Genomic DNA, 21,482 nt, shown 5'->3' with positions numbered 1-21,482 from the left:
GTGCTGACTAGGCAGGTGTGCCTAGTGGTTACCATATTGGATGGTGCAGATATAGAACATTCTCATTGTGACAGAAAATTCCATTGAACAGCACTGGGAAGTAAATTATATCTGTATCTGTATCTGTATCTCTATCTATCCTGAGACACTGTGTAAGCTCTTTTTCTCAGAGGAACCTGAGACCGGTTATTGCCTAAAGCTGCCAGTTCCCAGTCTAGAAAAACAGATGAGACAATTTTGTTCTGAGGGTAGAGAGCATGACTGGTCCTGGGACAGATGTAGGGACCCGAGGGCTGATTTGTAGCCAAAGAGCAGATTGTACTAAGTGGCCACAGGCATCTCAATGCCTCATTTGAGGTTGGTAACAAGGAAGAAAAGACCCCAGCTGCTAATGGGGAGCAAATTGTGGGGTGGCAAGTGGGGAGAACATGTCTGTGTGTGTCAGGAGAGGGGCACATGGAGGAAGAATGAGGGAGGAAATATAGCCAGACTTCTGTGTTGATGTCTTGGACTACACGTGGCTTTGCTCCCATGAGTGGGTGTTAGCAAAGGCCATGATCATGTAGGCGACACCGAGGATGTTGGTGATAAAGATAATCAAACCTCTCAGCATGGCCTTGTTTCCAAGGTGGTGGTGGTGATGTGCTGCTCCTGTTGGAAACAGGTGTGTGTGTGTGTGTGTGTGTGCTTGCTTAAAAAAGATAAAAATGAAGTCATCCATCTACCATAGATCCATTTATTCATATCAATGAATACACTGAATGCTTAATGGTATACTCTGAGGTTAAAGATGTGTAAGATATGGATCTTGTTCTACTCCAGAGAGAGAGAGAGAGAGAGAGAGAGAAACTGACAATAATTTTAGGTATTGAAAATACCTAAACAGGTAAGTCCAGGGAATTGGAGAGCACAGAAGAGGGGAAAAAGTCACTCCTTCTGGGAGTTCTGGGGAAGATTTCACACAAGAGGGCACATCCAAGTAAACTTTGTTGGGTCATGGATATTTACATTTAGGATAAAGGGAACAGTGTATGCAAACACCCCTGTATAGTGTATATGCGTATGGTATTGGGAGATGAAGCTAGAAAGGACAAGTAAAATCAGAGTGTGAAGCAACATGTGTGATGCCTACACATTGTTATTTGATCTTTGGACAGCGTAGCTATACAATGCTGGTGGCGCAGCAAGAAATAAGAGCTGGAACCCACATGTTAGACCCAGAGACAAAGCTAACTAAAGGTACATGTACAACCAAATAAGGTCATTATGTTCCAGTGTGATCTGGTTGGAGGTACAAGGCTTGACAAACCCCAATTCAGACTTCCCATAACCTGGCAAGACATTACCTTGAGCAGGAAGACTACCTTCACCCCCGACCTGAGTGTCTTCTGAGAGGAAGAGGTTGGAGTTGAGACGCTCCACTCTTGAACTATCACCCACACAGATGTCCTCAGGTGCCTGTACTAACAATGTGTTTTCCAGTTTTGTAGTATAATGTTAATAGCACTGGATGAGTGTCAGAGTGCTCATTTTCACCAGGCCTTCACCTTGGTTCTCTGCAGGACTGTTTTGCCAGTAAATTAAGCTGAGGAGTTCGCACATGGGAAATAAGGAGCCACAGGTTTTTTTTTAGCTAAGGAGTGACATGATCAGATCTTTGTTGGCAAAGGATCCTTCGAGTGGTGTGCTGGAAGTGGACAGAGATAACAAGGCCTGGGATAAAGGTCTGGCTCAGATAATTAGGAAAAACTCTTAAGACATGGTTGCCACAATAAAATGTACACTCAAACGGTCATATAATGACTTCCAAATGTCTGAAGGGGTCCTTGCTTCTTTCCTATTCTAAATGGTCCCCAAATAATCAAGTACAGAAGGTACCCTGATATGGGCACAAGAAAACTTTATTTGACTTTGGGTGGGTTGCTTCTGGTGAGCATGGACCTCAGGTACAAAAAGCAGGTGCATTGCCCCGTCCAGTTTGGCTCAGTGGTTGAGCGTCATTCTGCAGACCAGAGAGTCCCGGGTTTGGTTCCCGCTAGGGGAACTACCACCAAAAAAAAAAAAAAAAAAGGCAGGCGTATTTGCAGAAATAGAAAACTCTATTCTAAAATTTTTATGAAATGTCAAGGGCCCCCAAATAACCAAAACAATCTTGAAAAAGAAGTATACAATCAGAAGACTCATACTTTTTTATTTCAAAACTTACTATAAAACTACAGTAATCAAAACAGTGTGGTATTGGCTATTAGACCAATGGAATAGAATAGAGAGCTTAGAAATAAGCCCTCACATATGCAGTCAAGTGATTTTTGACAAGGATGCCAAGACCATTCGATAGAGAAAGGACAGTCTTTTCAACAAATGGTACTGAGAAATTTGGGTGTCCATATACAAAAGAATTAAGTTGGATCCTTACCTAATACCATATAAAAAATGAACTCAAAATGGACCACAGACCTACACATGAGACCTAAAACCATAAAACTCTTAGAAGAAAACATAGGGCAAAAGCTTCATGACATTGAATTTGACTTTGATTTCTTGAATGTGACCCCAAAGGCCCAGGCAATCCCAGGAAAAGTAGACAAATTTGATTTCATGAAAAGTAAACTTTTGTGCATCAAAGGACTCCATCAACAGTGAAAAAGCAATTTATGGAATAAGAGGTAATATTTGCAAATTGCATATCTGATAAGAGATTTACATTTAGAATGCAGAGAGAACTCTTAAAAGTCAGCGACAAAAGACTAAACAACCCGATTCAAAAACGGGCAAACGACTTGAATAAACATTTCTCCAAACAAGATATATGAAAAGCCAATAAGCACATGAAAAAATGCTCAACATCACTAATCATGAGGGAAATGCTATCAAAACCACAATGAGATACCATGTCACACCCATTAGGATGGCTACTATCAAATAAAAATAGAAAATACAAGTGTTGGTGAGGATGTGGAGAGATTCAGTGCACTGCTGGTGGGAATGTAAAATAATACAGACGCTGTGGAAAATAGCATGGCAGTTTCTCAAAAAAAATTAAAAATAGAATTGCCATATGATTCATCAATTCCATATATATGTGTGTATATATATATATATATATACTTAAAAGTGTTGAAATCAGAGTCTCAAAGATAATTTGTACATCAATGTTCATAGTATCATTATTCATAGTAGTTAAAATGTGGAAGCAACCCAAGTGTCCATTGACTGACTAGTGAATAAACAAAATGTAATATCTAGCCCTGGCTGGTTTGGCTCAGCAGTTAGAGCATTGCCTGCGGTCCAGAGAGACCCGGGTTCTGTTCCTGCTAAGGGCACATACCTCGGTTGCAGTTTGTCCCTGGCCTTGGTTGGGTCGTGCGTGCGGGAGGCAGCCACTCGATGTGCCCCTTTCACGTCGATGTTTCTGTCTCTCTCTCCCTCTCTTTCCCTTCCCCTCTATCTGAACAAAAAATGAAAAAATGTCCTCAGGTGAGGATAAACAAAACAAAACAAAACAGAACAAAACAAAACAGAACAAAACAAACAAACAAAAACCAAAATGTAATATCTACATATAATGCGATATCATTTAACCTTAGAAAGAAGGTAAATTATGACATATGCTGTAACATGAATGAACCTCAAGTGCATTAGACTAAGTAAAATAAGCTAGTCACAAAAAGACAAATACTCTATGATTAAACTTGTCTGAGGTCCCTAGAGTAGCTAAATTCATAGAGACAGAAAGTTGAATGGTGGTTGCTGGGGGCTGAGGGAAAGGGGGAATGGGAGTTATTGTCTAACAGGTACAGAGTTTTAGTTTAAAAAAATATTTTTAATGGATTTTTAGAGAAAGAGGAAGGGAGAGGGAAAGAGAGAGAGAGAAACATTGATGTAAGAGCAAAACATCAATCGGCCGCCTCCTGCACGCACCCCCTACCGGGTATCAGGCCCACAACTCAGGCATGTGCCCTGACCAGGAATCAAACTGGCAACCTCCTGGTGCACAAAACAATGCCCTACCCACTGAGCCACACCGGCTGAGACCAGAGTTTCAGTTTTTCAAGACTGAAAATAAAAGAGAAGTGGAGATAGACAGAGGTGATGGATGCACAACAATGTAAATGTATTTAATACCACTGAACTGTACACTTACAAATGGTTAAGGCAGTAAATTTGATGTTATAGACCACAATAAAAAAAAGCAAAATGGAAAAAACCCCACAGGTACAGCCCAGTATGTTTCAAAACTGTCATTACCACGTGGGAGCCACCTGAACTGGTATACGGAAGGGCTGCTCCCTGTGCAGGGGGTAAAAATGAGCTCCCACTGCAGGCCTCAGTCAGACAGCCCCCAGCCCCAGCCCCAAGGAGGGGAGGTCACCTCCCACATCGCCAGGCCTGTCACAGCCTCCTCCCTGCCCGCGGGTAGGAATGGCCTATGTCTGGGTCACTCCCCTCTGAAGCGTCTTATCATGGGCACAGTTAACAGAAAACCCCTGTGGAAGAGCAGCCAGGAGAGGTATTTAAGACTGTCCCCCAGGAAGAGCCGGAGAGCGAATGACTGCAGTGGAGTAAGCGTTCTTCAACTATCCTCAGCTTGGAAGTCGTTTTCTTCCTGCCATAAACCAGCTCAGTGCAGACATCCCTTCCCACTGCCTCACTGCACCTCTGAGACCGTTCTGATCACAGTACCAAGTACAGATCTGTCTCGACAGAGAGGAGTCGTGCCCTGGAATGGAGGCAGCTGACCTTTGCACAGCAATCAGCTTAGTGCCGTCTGGAAGCTTGAGCCATCACGACATAGGTGGTGCAAGCGAATACTTCAGCCTGACCTCTGAGCAGTTGCAGAGAGAGACAGTCTGGGAATTCCTGCAATCAGCCCCTGGGTCCTGACTCAGGAAAGTGTGTGCTCTGACTCAGGCTGAGGCCGGACATCGAGAGGGTCTGTCAGTGACACAGAATCAGGGCAATGGACCTAGATTCGATCTCGCCCAACCTGTTCATCTGCTTCTTAAAAAGAGGTCGGAGGTAAGGCCCAGAAGCAGGCTGTTTGTTATTTGTAATTTGTCACAAGCTCTTTGCTAGCGCTTCAGTAACTTGTGTACGTTTTCTTCCGTGGTTGAGGAGGGAGGTGGGTGGTCAGTCATTCTCAATAATTCATTTGATGTCATAAGACATGTTCTGTATTCAGAGTCCTGGAGACTCTGTTGGAGGTGGGGGACTGCTCTCGGTGGACCCCACTGACAACTACAGTCAGGGTCCTGGTGCCCCACTAGGGATTGGCTGACCAGGTATGAGGGGCTGGCATCATCAGGCAGAACTGTGCCCTCCTGAGCTCCTGCCGGCCACTCGCTGGCCTGGGCTGTCTCCTCACCTTCATCACTGCAGCCGGGGCCCATGCAGGGCTGGAAGTCCTGGGTGTCAGGGCAGGGGACACTGAGGTCCAGCTGTGCCTTCAGCATGCGCTGCCGCATCCTCTTGCCTTTGTCGCAGGTGGAGGAGCTGCAGGCGGACCACGGGGACCAGTTGGAGTAGATGCAGGTTTCAGGGGTGTCATCTAGGAAGAGTATGTGACAAGTTTTCCCTGGGAGCCTGTAGCTGGGACTGGCCCTCGCCCCAGACAAGATCTTTTGGGGACAAGAAAACCCCTGCTGCTGACCAGCCTCCATGAGCCTGGTACTCCTGGGATGGAAGCCAGTCCCTTCCCTTTAAAAATTACATTTTAGCATTCCACTAATAGCTAAATAACCTAATAATAAGTAAAGATTCTCTTACTATCCCTTCCCCTCAACGCATGAACGTGTTTTCATTTCCAGTCTCTCACCACGGCAGACATGGTTCCCACACAGGTGTGGGCAGATCACAGGCAGTCTGCGGAAGCACAGGTTTTGTGTTGCTGCTTCATCTTCCCCGTGATCATGATACATACACAGGTTTCATGCTAAGAATAAGAGCAGCTGATGTTCACTGAGTACCTACTATGTGCCAGCACCATTCTACGAACCAAACATGTTTTACCCCATTTGAGACTTTCAGATCTCTGTGAGGCAGGTTCTGTTATTATCTCCATTTGCAAGTGAGGAAACCGTGGTAGAAAGGTAGGCTTCTTGCCCAAGGCCACAGAATGAGAGCCCAGGTTGTCTGGTTCCAGATCCCATGAGAAAACTTGAGCCAAAGCGATGGCTCTGCCACTCCCACCTGACTGCTGGATCTAGGTCTCTCTTCTTGCTGGGGGAGGGGACTCACCCATGTCCGCCTCACAGGCCAGCATGAGAACCAAAGCAGAGAGCGATCTGAGTACCGCGAAGCCTATGCAATGCTGTTTACGTGATCATCTTAAAGGCCCGATACTGTTGAGTGCGTATTCCAGCATCATACCTTCACCAAGTCCCTGAATCTCTGTGCCTGGTCTTGGCCTTGCTTTGGATTCTATCCCTCAAGCAGATATCCTCAAAGATGGGATTAACAAATCAAAGGATAAAACATATTTGTGGCTTTTAAAACATGTTAGCAAATTGCTTTTCCAAAAGATCGTGCCAGTTTATGTTGGCACCGGCAACGAAGGGAAACAACGTACCTTCATCTTTCTCTTCTGGAGCCAGGTCGGCTACAATATCATCCACGTTGTCAGGCACAATATTGCACTGCTCCCCCTGCAAGAGGAATTGTACTTGGAGCCTCACATTAAAGAATGGGACAGGTGGTGGGAAAGATGAGGGAGGATGTAAAATATAATGCCCACCCTGTGTATACAAGGCGGAGTTCTGGGTCGACATATACAATCTGACTGAAAAAGAAATAGCAATAAATGCACAGCTTCCCATTCCTGACCTGTGGCAGACATTAGTAATTGATTGTGAAACTCATGATGACATCTATTTGCTTGGATCAAATCACTCAGTTCAGCATCAAACTCTTTTATGATGTTAATTTTGCTCATTTATAGCGTATGAATAGTTTGTATTTTAGAAACTTTGGGAGACACAGGGATTCTCTATCCTGGAATATGCCAGGGACCCCGTGATTCTAGAGCAGAAAGGGGTCCAGTCTCCTCGTACCCCTGATGGGAAAGGTCTATGCCCCGGTGAGCTCTAACCCAGTACCTTTCGGGCGATCCTCTCGATGACAACTCTGGCTACTTGAGTGATGGACCCGCCCTCTGGATCGTAAAAAGGACTCTGAGGATGGTCCAGACTGGTCAGGGGCCGGATTTTCTCCTGAGGAATGGTGGGCTTGTTGGGTGACTGCAGTGGGAAAAGAGACGGATACAGAGAGTGGGGAATAGAATTGGTTAAAGGCCACAAGAGCAATTTTTGTTGTTTGTTCGCAAAAGCAATTTGATTGTAATACGATCAGAACAATAACCTTGACAGGGATTTAACAAGCACCACTACTGTTGATATTATGGAATTCTATTCATGCCATGCATCGTGCGTGGAAATCTGCAGACCCATATTTTCAGTCTCCCATGTACGCGGTAGGATTATGCCCAGACGAAGAAGCCAGATTTCAGAGAGGTCAGCCCAGCTAGGCAGTGGCTGAGCCGGTTGGCCTGAATCCACAGCTCTTCCTCCTAGACCAGGGTTGGCAGACTGCTGTCTGCGGAGGGTCGGATGATAAATATTTCAGGCTTTGTGGGCCAAGCTGTGTCTTGCGAGGACTCAGCTCAGCTGTTACGGTGGGAAAGCAGCCCCAGACCACATGTAACGCAATATGTGAGGCTGGGGTCGAAACTTTCATTTTCAAATTAGGTGGTAGACTAGATTTGTCCCACAAACCACAGTCACCATTGTCTGTTCTAGATTGTTCTACCACTGGCTCCAGATTTTGATGTTGTTGGTGTATGGACCATATTTGAGAAATTTTGAAATTCAGGGGAGATTCCAAACTCCTTAGCTTGGCTGTCCAGAAACCTTGGGAATATGGCCCAGCCCCCTCTCCCTCCCCTACCCCCTCCCCCCCTTCCTCCATGCATTGCCTTTTGCTGGCTATTCCCTTGCAGGCCTATGAGCTGCTCTTTAGCAGATTCCCTCTCTGTGCCCTCCTGACCAGCTTCATGGACACTCTCCAGGGTCCAAATCAGACTGAGTGTGAGTCCGTGATGATGAGACCATGCTGGCCCCCCCTTCCATGCTGAGTTCCTCCAGGACACAGCCTGGGCTAGGTTTGTCACTCACCACTCCAGGCACATACCTACCTCATAGGTCACCCCGCTGTCCGTGCCTGCGTCCCAAGGGATCAGGTCTTGCACCACCTTCTGCACCCAGCCACAGTCCTTGGTGCACAGGTCCTCTGCAGACAGGCCCACGTTCCAGTCAGGGCTGGGGCCCATCATGGTCAGGAAAGACATTAAGTGGCGTGTCCTGTCCACGGAAAATTCAGCCGAGGGTGCTGCTCTCCTGGAAACCAAACACAGAGGCCACTGCATTAGGGACTCCAGGGGAGCACACCCTGAGAGCCAGACCATGAGAAGGATGAGAGGCAGAGAAGGGTGGATTCTTAGTCTCCCATTGCCTTTGGCCGTGGGTGGTTTACACCCTTCGCTCTCCTGAGTCCATCCACTGGCCCCACGTAGAGAACCATATGCGACCATCCTATCCACTTTTAATGTGCACACAGCACTTACTAGTATTCTGTACTTTCTTATTTATTTGTTTAGCTATTTATTGACTGTCACCTCTCACAGGACTGCAAACTCTGGCAATGCAGAGCTTTTGTCTGCCTTCTTCATGGCTGGCTTTCCAGTTCCTGTAACACTGCCTTGCCTGGAGCAGATGCTCCGTAATGTTTCTGAATAAATGAATGAACAAATACTTTGTGCTCTATGTGAGCCCAGTTGCATTGGATGTGAGATGAACTTTGCAAATGAAAACTGGCTGACAACAGCCCAAATCTTTTCCTATACATTCTCATTGAATTCTCAGAACGGGATAACTGACTCCAACTTAAGGATGTGGAAACTGAGGCTCAGAAGGGTTATGTGACTTGCCCAAAGCCACAAAGTGAAGTGGTAGAATGGAGACCACAACCCAAGTCCATATTTGCTCTAGGTCAGTATTCTTTTCCTCATCCATTTTGAAATCCTCTGCCCTGCCCATTTCTCTAGGTACTGAGACCTACAGCAGGTCCTGCTGCCTCCATCGCCCTCTAGGGGCTTCCTGCAGCAAGACGCCCTGGCAGCCCGCTGAGTCATTTCCTCCAGGCGGGAGCAGGGGCCCAGCCATAGAGCCAGAGGCTTGGGGCAGACAGCCCCTGAGCTACAAGAGGCAGTTCTTCCACCTCTGTCCTCGTGTTGCCAAGAGTCTCAGCAGTGGCCAGGGCTGTAGGAGATCAACGGCGGTGGCCCACCGAGGGGCTTGGTTGGAGGATTAGCGTCAGTCAGCACACAGTGGCAGACCTGACTTATTTTATTTCCCTACCCCCCTGACTATCCTGCGGGGTTAGAATTATTATATCGTTTTGGAGAGAAGAAAGCAAAGTGTAGAGAGGTTCAGATTTAGCTCTAACAGCGGCTGAGGTTTGAAGGCAGCTCTGGCGGACTCTACACCAGGCTGCTAATTGTGGGGAATCCTCGGCCGGGGACCAGCTTATCTGTTCCGAGCTGGCAGCTGGTCCACCTCAGCTGCTTAGGAGTCCCTGTGTCCCTCTGTTGGGACCAGCTGCTTCTGGCTGTCCTCACCTGTTCCCAGAAAGCACTGACTCCAGACCTGGTTCGGCCTCATCAAATTGGAGCCCTTGGGCCCTGGCAGGCCAGATGGGATCGAACAGTGAGCAGAGAGAGAGGAAAACCTGGGGTGCATCCTGGCACTGCCTCGTAGAGCGGGGTATCCTTGAACAAGTTAGCAAACCTTTCTGCGCCTCAGTGTCCCAGTCTGTAAAATAGGGATCCCCAAACGGGTTATCATTGCTGACACCTATGCCCATTATCCTTTCCCCGTGTGTGCATTTCCTGGTATGCGGGTCAGCGGTTTCACCAGCTCCTTAAACACCTGGTTTCTTGCAGTCTGGGGAGCTGCGGCACTGCTCACCTAGGGACTACTAGGACACTGTCCGGCGCCTACCTTCCATTAAGTGCCAGACAGAGAGCACTGGCCCCTGGGCGGGGCTGCTGCATGCCCTAGCCCTCCTTGGCTCGTGACCCCTGGAAGTCCAGCAAGGCCTTGGAGAGCAGGCTTCGTCTCTCACCGCCACAGAGACCAACCTCTCTACCTATTACCTTCCCCTCTCCCTGAGCGTGTGGCTTTGGGTCAGGTTAGTGGTTCATGTCCTGTACCCCACTGGTGACACTATTTACCATGACAACCCAAGGGGACAAAAACAGCTCTACTGAGGAATCCAGAGCTGGAGAAACCAAACCAACCCTCCACTCAACACCCTCTGGCTACACTGCCCAGCGATAGATGTAATCTGAGAACCTTGTGTTTGATAAGGATTTATGCAAACTGTTCTCTGCAAATACATTTTGGCCAAATCTGTAATCTGAGTGAGGTATCCTATAATCCTTGGTACATAGTTCAAGAGGTAGGAAATTTGCAGCAACCAACTCCTGCGCAAATGCCTAACCTTAGGTTGGGTAATATGAAACATTTGAATCTTTAAGGGCCTGGGAGCGATTTTCAATATCTTCAGTTACATCCTTTTTTGTACCCTTGACTGGAAAATTCACCCCCCCAACTGACCCCTCGCTTACATAATATGTCCCTTGACTTCGTCTCAGTGGCTTAGGACCCCTGGTGTACCTTCCCAGAGTGTGTTGAACTTAGTATTTTTTATGGAGTGTCTTGTTTAATTCCCACCTTCTGTGCTGTGTTCCTATAGAAGAGGGACCATTTTTGTCTTGTTCACAGATATATCTCAATGCCTGGCTTAGAACCTGGTGTGCAGTAATTCTCAAATAGTTGTTGAAATAAATGAATTAATCTAAGAAATGAATATGGAGCTCTTGTACTTCCTTTGACCTTCACATTTAATTTAAAAATCACCTCAACGTATTTATTGCTTCTATAATAAAATGCTATTTAAAGTAATGAAATGGGTAAGAATACATGTGAATTTTCTTTAGGAAGTACTAGATATGATTGGAGTTTTTTAATTTGTCCAAACCACAATAAAAATTCTTATTCATGTGCTTTCAGATGCCACATTTGCCCATATATGGTATTTAGTTAATTTGGTTTCATTTTTATTTGTAGGATTTACATTTTAATCAGTTTTCTTGCAAAGACAGTTGATCTGCACATAACATACAACTGAATCTATCATAAAGCATGTTAATTAAAATGATGTAATATTTGGAATAAGAAATACATATAAATTAGTAGCACAGACTGGAGATCCCATAAACTTTGGAGAAGGATCTATTCAATATTAAGGGGAAAGAAAAGATTGCGCAACAAGTAGGGGTGGGCTTACCTAATTGCAATAAAATAATATGGGATTCATATCTAATATCATACACTCCCCCCCACCAAAATCCAGTATTAAATGGAAAACAACCAGATCCTAGAAGAAAGGTCAAGTTTTCTGATCTGTTGGAGAAATGCTAATTTGATCAGCTTTGCAACGATAAAAGCAATCACAAAGGTAATTAATTGAATTAGACATCAACTAAAAACAGCTGTGTAATGAAAACAGCAGTATTGAATTAGAGAGAAAAAATAACATGTTGGCAAAATGGTCTCCCTCTAGTGTGACTGACAAATGTTAATACCTATTGCATCTACAGAGCTAATCCAAATCTGTAAGAAAAATATCACAATCTCAATAGATAAAAAAAAGTTTCTAAACAAAACTTCCAAAAACACCACAAAAGAGAAGCGTCAATAAAGGATTTTTATGGTCCTTTTAGAGACTTATTATCCCCTTCCAAATTAACAGATCCACACCAGTGAGACTCAGGTCACTCATATACCGGGTTCTGTCCTTCATCTCCTATTTCAAATAATCCCCAATAAAAAGCTTCTGGTGTGCAGAAACTCAATATGGCCACTGGAGGGCGCTCGAACCATGTACTAAGTCGAAGTCCTGCATAGGTGGAGGAAGGTGTGAGTGAGGTTTCCTGACTTGGCAAACTGTATGTAACCTGGGGGCATCTAGGGCTCCAGGTCCATCTGGCTCATTAGATCCTCCAGTCCAATCTTCCTTTACAGTCTGGAGGACATCAGTGGACCTGGCCAAGTGCTACAGGGGGCAGGGAGGGTCCTGTGCCTTCAGCCCTGATTTGAGAGAACGACATCTCTGACCTGATGGGGAACCATGTCTTGGGTGATTATGGGACCCAGATCCTCCAGAAGCAGGATTTCTGTGAGGGCGACCACGTCTCCAATACCCCTGCCCCTCATCTGTCTTGAAAACATGGACCATTGTGTGATCAAATGTTAATTAAACAGAGTGGCTGGGAATAATAATTAAGGGGACTATATCAAAGGGAATACAAATTCTTTTTTTTTTTTAAATTATACTATTTTATAAAGAACTAAAAATTCTTATTAAAAGTTCCAGTAATTCCTACCACCCAGACTAACCCAGAGGAACTGGGTAGTGGCAACTCAGGATTGATTTGCAGGGAACCTGGGCATTTTCTACTCAGGCGCCAGAGGAGCCAGTGACGGATGTGGGCTTTGTTGAGAATTTGTCTTTCCTTGTCTCTACCTGTGCTCTGGGCTGCTGGAGCCACAGCTTGATTTATTGAGCTAAACAAGTCAGCGGCTAATTTGTTCCTTCGTGGCTGTCCTTTGAGAAGTGGTCCTGTGGGTAAAGATGAAGATCATTGAAAAACAAGTCAGTTTCCAGGGGCAGGACCTCACAAAGTAGGTCACCCCGGCTTTCCGCTGGCCCAAGGGAGGTTGAATCCCATTAACCTCAATCGAGCAGGCTCGGTGAGGAGGGGCCGGCTGTGTCTGCACAACAGAACTTGGCTGCGTGGAGGCTTCCTAATTTGACTTCCTAATGAGATTTGGAAGGGGGCCGGGGAAGGGGGAATATCAAAGGAAAATAACTTTCCCTTCACAAGCTGGAGGCATTGAGTGAAGGGGGCTTGGGTGTTTGGGAGGTCTGAGTGTTTGCCATCAATTAGTTCTGTTTCGCTGGGGTCCGAGGGATGGGTGAAGGGTCCCCAAATGTTGTTTTCAATTTTTCAGAAGGTCCCGTCTTAGAAAAAAAGGTCTATTGATTCTTTCATCCCCTTGGAGCTACTGCTCAGTCTCTTCTTTCACAGCAAACTTCACAGAAGAGCTGTCTGTGCTCCCAGACTCCATAACCTCATTTTCTGTTCACATTTCACCCGGACCCAGGCTGTTTCCCTCTACACGCATCACTCAGCAGAACGGAGTCTCGGTGAGGTCACCGACGGATCTTCATGCTGATAAATCCAACAGGCATTTTACAGCTCTAATCCTACTGGGTTTCTCAGACGCACTGGACACAGGCTGACCACTCTCTCCTTGAATGCTTTCCTCACTCGGCTTCGCTGATACCAAGCTTCCTCCCCCAGTTTCTTTGCTATTCCTTTTCTGTTTCCTTTGCCGGCAAGTCCTCCTCAGCATTAAATGCTGGAGCTCCTCTGGACTCACTCCGAAGCCCTGTTGATTCTTAGTGCCGAATTCACCCCAGGAGCGTCAGAGCTGTGCACGCAACTCCTCCACCTGAATATCTTGAAGGCATTTCCAACGTATCCCATCCAGAACTGAGCGCATGATCCTTCTCACTGAACTTCATTTGATGTTCATATCTTCTGAGAGGGCCCACCAACTCATTAATTCTGCATTGTGACCTCTCGGCCTCTTGCATCTTCCTTACTCAACCTATCACCACAGCCTGTGGGTTTTCACTCCTACACATCTCTCAGACCTCTGCGCCTCTGTGTCTCCACCACCACCATCCTGGTCAGAGTTGCTATTAATTCTCCCTGGACCTCTGCTCTGGTCTCACCTCATCTGCTCTTATCCTTTTCATACTGGAGCCAGAGTGTTGTTGTTTTCATCTAAGTCTGATCATGTTGTCATTCCACTTAAAATTCCCCAGTAAACTCTGGCTCAGTGGTTAGAGTGTCGGCCGGAGGACCAAAAGGTGGCAGGTTCCATTCTTGGTCAAGGGCACGTACTTGGGTTGCAGGTTCAATTCCTGGCCCCAGTCTGAGTTGTGTGAGAGGTAACCAATCAATGTGTCTCTCTCACATTGATGTTTCTCTCTCTCTCTCTCTCTCTCTCTCTCTCTCTCCCCCCTCCCTTCCACTCTATCTAAAAATTAATCAATGGAAAAATATCCTCAGGTGAGGATTAACAGCACCAACAACGAACCACAAAAAACCCTTCAATAATTTCCCATTACTCATAATGTAAAAACGAAGATCCCTAATGTTGCATGGGTCGGCCCCACACCCAGCTCAGCTTTGATTTCTGGATATGGTTGTACCATAACCTGTTAGTACTTTATGTCCTGTTTCCTTCTCAAGGCTTTTGCACATAATGGTCTCTCTGGACTTTCTAGAATGTTCTCCCCTTGCTTTGCTTCTTCACCTAGTTAACTCCTGTTGATTCCTTAACTCCTGGGTTGTGTTGGGGTCCCAATCACATACTCTCAATGGCGGTTCATGCCTTCATTTCATTGACATGTCACATGTGTCACTATTTGGTTAATGTTTCTCCCCCATTAAACTGTAGCTTCATGAGAAGCTCTGCTCTGCTCACCACTGTGTCTCCAACGACCTTTCACAGTATTTTCCTTTGGAGACCGCCAATAAATGTTTGTTGAGGTGATTAAATGTTTCAGTCATTCTTTTTTAAAAAAAATATTTTTAATTGATTTTAGAGAGAGGAAGAGAGCAGGAGAGATAGAAACAGCAATGCATCGATGGGCTGCCTCTTGCACACCCCCTACTGGGGATTGAACCTGAAATCTGAGCATGTGCCCTGACTGGGAGTCAAACCGTGACCTCCTGGTGCATGGGATGATGCTCAGCCAACTGAGTGATACCAGCCAGGCTCAGTCATTCTTGAGAGGACACAGGGTAAATGAAAATTAAGAATCTGTTTTTTTTGTTTTTGGTGGGAATCAGACAACTTAGTGGTCACACTGCTAATTTCATGCGGATCAGAAGTCCAACTGACATATATGTTTCGCCTGATTAAAGAATGGGTACCCCGCCCTGGCCAGTTTGGCTCAGCGGTTAGAGCATCGGCCTGCCGTCCAGAGAGACCCGGGTTCAGTTCCCACTAAGGGCATGTACCACGGTTGCAGTTTGTCCCCGGCCCTGGTTGGTCATGCAGGTGGCAGCCACTCGATGTGTCCCTTTCATGTCGATGTTTCTCTCTCTCTCTTCCTCTTTCTTTCTCCCACTCTATCTGAACAAAAAATGGAGGAATGTTCTCGGGTGAGGATAAAAAAAAAAAAAAAAAAAAAAAAATGGGTAGCCCTGGCCAGTTTGGCTCAGCGGTTGGAGTGTTAGCCTGCGGACCAGAGTCCTGGGTTTGGTTCCCGCTAGGGGCATGCACCAAAAAAAAAAAAAAAAAAAAAGGGGGTAATGAATGGGTACTTAATTGAAAGAACCTTGCTGTAGTGAAGAGCATAGGCCCTGGAGTCAGCTGGATTCTGTTTGAATCTAGTTCCTTCACTGACGGAGCTGGATGCTAAGGTTGGACCTATCATACAACCTCCGAGCCTCAGTCCCATCATCGGTCAAGTGAGAATCATAATTCCTATGGGTTTATTATGGGATTAGTACGAGGATTAAGTGGGATAAGGAACGTAAGTGCCCAGTAGAGTATCTGGTCAGTAGCAGGGGCTCAAGAGAGAAGGATTTCTCTCTGCTTTCTTCCTTTCCTTTCTTCTTTCCTGAAGCACTTTGCTTTATAGTTTACATCTTTCTAAACCCGGACTCCTGAAAGGAAAATGGTGTCAGGTTTTCTTAGTGGTGTGAAAATTGACATCCACAAACTCTGTGGCCATATGTCCCCAACACCTGCCAGGCCTTGAGTCCCTGCCTGTTCAGAGAACGAGAGGTGAGGAACTCTTCCCAAATGGGTCCTGGGGGCCTGGGAGCCTGGGGTCCTGGGGGCCTGGGGGCCTGGGGACCTGGGGGTCTGGGAGCCTGGGGGCCTGGGGTCCTGGGGTCCTGGGGGCCTGGGAGCCTGGGAGCCTGGGAGCCTGGGGGCCTGGGGGCCTGGGAACCTGGGGGCCTGGGAGCCTGGGGGCCTGGGGGCCTGGGGGCCTGGGAGCCTGGGGTCCTGGAGTCCTGGGGGCCTGGAAGCCTGGGGGCCTGGGGGCCTGGGGGCCTGGGAACCCGGGAGCCTAGGGGCCTGGGGATCTGGGAGCCTGGGAGCAGGGAGGAGAGAGCCTGAGCAAACAGGATTCAGAGTGGACCTTTTTTCTGGTTGATATTGATCATGCAAAGGGGGCTGAGGGCCTTTGTGACTTCATATCAATGTTTTCTGGTGGGACGGGCATGAGACAGCAAATGCCCGCTCACCAGGAGAGAGCCTTGGGCAGCAGGTCCTGCCCTATTGCTTCTTGGAGGGAATACATAAAGCAAACAACTATGTGTTAATTGTTTATGTTACTGGTAGGAATTCTGGTCAGCAGTAGGCTATTTGTAGTTAAGTTTTGGGGGAATCAAAAATTAGACATGGATTTTCTTCTGTGGGAGGGGTTGGCGCACCTGACTCCTGTGTTGTTTGAGGGCTAACTTACTCTGGTCTCATCTTCCTCAGAGGACACCCAGAGCCAGGCTTGGAGATCACAGCAGACCAGAAAAGGCCTCCCGGCCGCCGGCTGGGCTGCCCTGGTCAGCTGTCCTTGTCCTCTCGCTCTCCTCAGGCCCCCACTCAGGGCCTCCGTCCCACCAGACCTGGGCCCTCCAGGGCAAGGAGCATCCGACCAGACAGCCTCATGGCGTCTCCGACCCAAAGACTTCATGACCTCTCTCCAGCCTAGGCTGGGTTGTGCCCCTTCTCTGGGCCGCCCATGTCCTCATCATGACACATCCCACGGGAGAGCACAGGGCTACCACAGTGACATTAGAGTGTGCCTGCTGTGTACATGCGGTGCCGCTGGGACCCGTGCGGAGCAGACCCCCAGCGGGAGAGCTCTCTGCTGTCGGTCTCCCTCTCGGCTGGGCATTCCGAAGGGTGGGCATGGCGGACAGGGCTGGCATGTAGTCAGGGATGAGTCGTTAATCTCCTGAATGGCTAAACAGGGGGCAGCAGGCACCTGGCAACAGCTTCCCTGCCACCAGCTGGTCCTGTGTGAGTGCTCCTCCTCCCTCAGCTCCTGCGGCCCCGTCCTGTGGAGTCTCGCTTGTACTTGCCTTCCTACCATTTTGAATGTGCCTGTTCTCCCACTGAGTACCTCACACCTTGCCCACGTTGCTGCCATCTTCATCAATGTCACCGTTAGCGGAAGCAGACTGCTCCGCAGAAGGGCGAGCCAGGCCATTCTTCATCAACCATTTTTTGTGACCGACGGGGGACTTTGCTCCAGGCCTCGCATCCATAAAGGAGAAATGAAATCAAGGTTTGTTCATGGAGCTTCATGGGAGTCAGGGTGGCTGCAGTGAGCTGCAGCGTGGGGGGCAGTGAGACAGGAGCCCGAGCCAGAGGAGGCGGGGCTGAGGCGTGGTGCTCACTGTGTCCGCACAGCTGAACCGGGGGGTGCAGACTGGTCCCGGAGGTCATGGAAGGGTTCCAAGGCAGGGAACCGGATTTGGATTCTTTTTTTTTTTTTTTTTTTTAATTTAATTTTATTCCTCACCGAGGATATTTTTCTTCATCATCAGGTAGAGTGGGAAGGAGGGAGGGAGAAAGAGAGAGAGAGATGACAGAGAGAAGCATCGACGTGATAGAGCCACATCGACTGGTTGCCTCCCGCACGACCAGACCAGGGCCGGGGAGGAACCGCAACTGAGGTACATGCTCTTGACTGAAATCGAACCTGCGACTCTTTGGTCCGAGGGCTGTCGCTTTAACCACTGGGCCAAACCATCCATGGCTGATTTGGAATCTTAAAAGATCACTCTGGTAACAGTGTTGGTGAGGGATCAGAAGGGGAGGCCATAGAAGAGGGAAGAATGGAAGTAGTCTAGATGACAAAAGATGGTGGCTTGAACTAGTGGTGGGAGAATGGCCAGGTGAGGACTGATCTGTGAGATACTAAGAAGGAAGAACCGGTAGGACTTAGTGATGGGTGCATTTTAGATATGGTGAGTCCATGTGGGCCATCCACAGAGAGGTGTCCAAGAATTGGACGGATGGATTTATCTACCTACCTACTTACCTACCTGGGGGAGTGGCAGTTTTGGGAGCCATCAGCGTCCCCCTAGTCACCAAAATGCACAGAAGGATGAAATCTCCAAGAGACAGAGTAGATAGACAAGGTGGGGACTGAGAAAGGAACTTGGGGTAAACCTGGCTTTCCAGGCAGATTTGCTTAGAGTGAGTACACCTGTGCTTAAAGGGCCACTGCATTCGTGGCTGAGAACATAAGTGAATACACACTGGTTCATCCTCATTCTGAGTCGGGTCCTCTGCAGTGTTAGAGCCATTGAGGGGAAACAGAGACCAAGCCTGCATTCCTGAGAAGATAGGGGCACCTGTGATATCCACCCATGGGCGGTGCACCTCACCCGTTTGTCCATCTAAGAGGCATTGCTGACTTCAGCGACCCAGCTGGCATGCAGTGGCTCCAGGTGTGGGGCTAGGACAGGGGCAGGGCAGAGCCAGGGTCTGTTTGTTACTTACACGTTGAGAGGCTGCCAGGCTGGCCACTGAGCTTTGGCTTTGATGACGGTGAGGACCTCATCGCTCTGCAAAAAAGGACCACAGATATTTAGTGAGGAGAGCTTGGCTCATGGGAACAAGAGGGCTTTGACATGGCCACACTGTCTACCCCACTCATTTGCTCCACCTGCCCAGGTGTGGGAGCCATCCGGCACCAGGGTGGGTGAGCTGTGGAGCCTCGGCGATCCCAGGAGGTAGAGTTGAGTGTCCATTGTGCCTGGTGCGTGCTGGATACCAGTGGGTCCACTGAGCCACACCTCTGGTTTCCAGCTCAGCCCACCCTTCCCCACTGGAGCCAGGCTCTGACCTGGACTCCGCCTTGGATACCCGGACTTCCCTGTTGTGTCGAGCCTGGAGGGAAGACTGTGCTCTGTGCACAGACACTGACAGGGCCTGTCCCAGGCTGCACTGCGGCCAACAACTGGTCCCGATTGTCACCCCAGAGGCTTCTCCTGCTGTTGGACTCACGCAGGGGATCAGACTACTTGGGAGGCCAGACAACGCTGGGGGCCCACAGCCCTGTGCCACTCATGTTACTGTGCTCTCGTTTGCCTTGAACAGTGTGTAGAGCACCCTTAGAGTCTGGGGACCTAAAATAATTTTTGAGGAAGAATTTGACAGTTAACATTTGAAGGAAAGCATTAAGTTTTTGTGGTGCGGAAAAACATCAGAACGTTGCTGATCTTGCTAAACTTTGAGGTTTGTTTGGGTTCTTATTTTCAATTACACACTGGTAGAGAGGGGGTATCATACTCTTTTCAAGGCTTAATACTTCCACAGTCCAAATTTGGCTCTGGCTGGGGACGCTCCCCAGAGTGCATTCAGCTGGTCCTGTATCTAGCCCCCCTCCCCTGGCCTGGGCTCAGCGGTGCTCAGACACCACCATCCATTATGCATAGAAAAATCCAGAACGTCCCCAGCTGGGGAAGGAAGAGCGATGTTGCTGACTGAACGTGTCCCTGAGTTCCCGGCGGGCAGAGGCGCTTGGATGCTCCTAGTCCTGCCCCAGTTCTCAGAGCCGTGCCGGCTGTGGGTGCCTAGAACATATTCGGGATGAACTGGCGGATTGCTCCTGCGCTGGGTACCTTGCCCAGAAAATCCCACAGCCCCGAGGAAACTGGAAGGAGGTCGGAGGTGTCTCCAGGAGCAGACCCAACGATTATAAAAGACCGCCTGGTCTGGACCGCCTCGCCTGCAGGCCAGGAAGGAGTGGGTGGGTGGCGGGCCTTTGAGAGGGAGGGAGATCGGCCAGGTCCCGCTTGGCGGGTGCTGCAGGGACAAGCCACAGAGGCGCCCCCTCCCACCCCAGGGAAACTTGCAGCCTCCTTCTGAGCTCAGGCTTCCCTGGGGGTCCCCTCTTTCCATCAGAGGAAGGAATCTTTAGATGCATAGACACCCCACAGGTCTTCAGGGAGAGCATTTCTAAGTCCTGACGGAGAGGTTTCCACTTCTCATGAGAGACACTTGAATTTGTTGAGAATATCTCCCTGGTTCATTCCTAATAAACATCTCTTGAGTAACAGAGAAGCTGCTGCTTATCATGAAGTCACGTGCGAGACCTGACCTCTCTCCCGAATGCCCGCACTGGGTCTCCCATGACCTGGGTTTCCGAGAGTGATCTCATATACTCCATGTCCCACACTGCAGTCTTCATCTGACCCCAGGGCCCCGCTCCCCCTCCAGCGGGCCCTCTGGGCTAGAGGCACGTCCACTTGCTGCCTGAACCAGACGCAGGGCATCGCCAGCATTCCCCCCCCCCCGCAGGGGTCAGGTCCCCAGATCCACTGTGTTCACAGCCTTGACGTCTGTAGAACTCTTGCACAGTCTCCCCACTGGTCTCTTAGTCTTCTGTACCTTCTCGCTTTCCCCCTACCCACCCTCCACATTGCTGCAAACCCGACCTGCCCATTCCTTGCCTGACCCCTTCGGTGGCTCCCCACAGTTTCCATTATCATTTCAAAATTCCTGGTACACTTTTTTGGTTTTTTCATTCCAGAGTAAGCCATGCTTACTATAGACAAATTCGGCATCACAGAAGCACACAGTGCAAATATTGAACTCTTTCCGCTTTAGCATCCAGCTACTCTGCCTTCTGCCTCCTTCTCCAGAATGTTACAGTTTGGTGTGCAGCATGCCAGGCCTTTAACATATGCAACTGTGTGCGCGCATACGTTAGATGCAACTTTCATACTGAATATCTTACTCGGCACCATGATTTTTACATTTTTTCCCTTAACATTACATTACAAGGGACTTTTCATGTCAGTAGCTACAGTATCATAGCTCTTCTTTTGTTGATTTTTAAAGTATTGAAGATGTTCAAATTATGGTAAGCCTGGTCAAGACCAATAAAAAAGAAAGCCAAGAAATGAGGTGCTGTCTGATGACGATCGTTTTGCCCTTGAAGAAATGCTTTACCAAAAAAAAAAAAAAAAAAAATCAACGTGGGTGGAGTTACGGTGGCCACCAAGTTAGCAGGCCCTGTAGAGTCACCTTGCATTGCATTTCAGTCTCGGTTTTTGAGTCCTAACTAATGACATATTGATTTTGATTTTGCAGAATAACTCAACAAAAATTGTTTGGACCCTTCATTAGTGTGTTTATTTGTGGTGATGAAATTCTGTCTGGCTTCTTCAGAGCTGCGGAGGCTCCAAGGATGGTGGGTCCGCGCGTGTGGGCACCGGAACAGCTGCTGCGATTTGTTTCGCTCCTGGTTCTGCA

The 21,482-nt window shown here is 48.1% G+C and overlaps 1 protein-coding gene across 1 annotated transcript in view; it reads right to left on the bottom strand.

Moving 5' to 3' along the window:
- Window positions 1–21,482, bottom strand: part of SPON1 (spondin 1) — a 278,917-nt gene that overhangs the window by 6,778 nt on the left and 250,657 nt on the right. Inside the window, exons 7-11 of the mRNA XM_036259901.1 lie at window positions 18,723–18,787; window positions 8,189–8,390; window positions 7,095–7,235; window positions 6,569–6,644; window positions 5,366–5,548 (exon numbers count right to left, since the gene is read on the bottom strand). Of these exons, the coding sequence (XP_036115794.1) occupies window positions 5,366–5,548; window positions 6,569–6,644; window positions 7,095–7,235; window positions 8,189–8,390; window positions 18,723–18,787 (667 nt within the window). The remainder of the gene's footprint in view (window positions 1–5,365; window positions 5,549–6,568; window positions 6,645–7,094; window positions 7,236–8,188; window positions 8,391–18,722; window positions 18,788–21,482) is intronic.

The sequence above is a fragment of the Molossus molossus genome, unplaced genomic scaffold (assembly GCF_014108415.1).
Source record: "Molossus molossus isolate mMolMol1 unplaced genomic scaffold, mMolMol1.p scaffold_m16_p_13, whole genome shotgun sequence".
In the NCBI taxonomy this organism is placed as follows: Eukaryota; Metazoa; Chordata; class Mammalia; order Chiroptera; family Molossidae; genus Molossus; species Molossus molossus.
The sequence above is the reverse complement of the archived record's forward strand: the minus strand, read 5'-3'. Positions and strand labels throughout refer to the sequence as shown.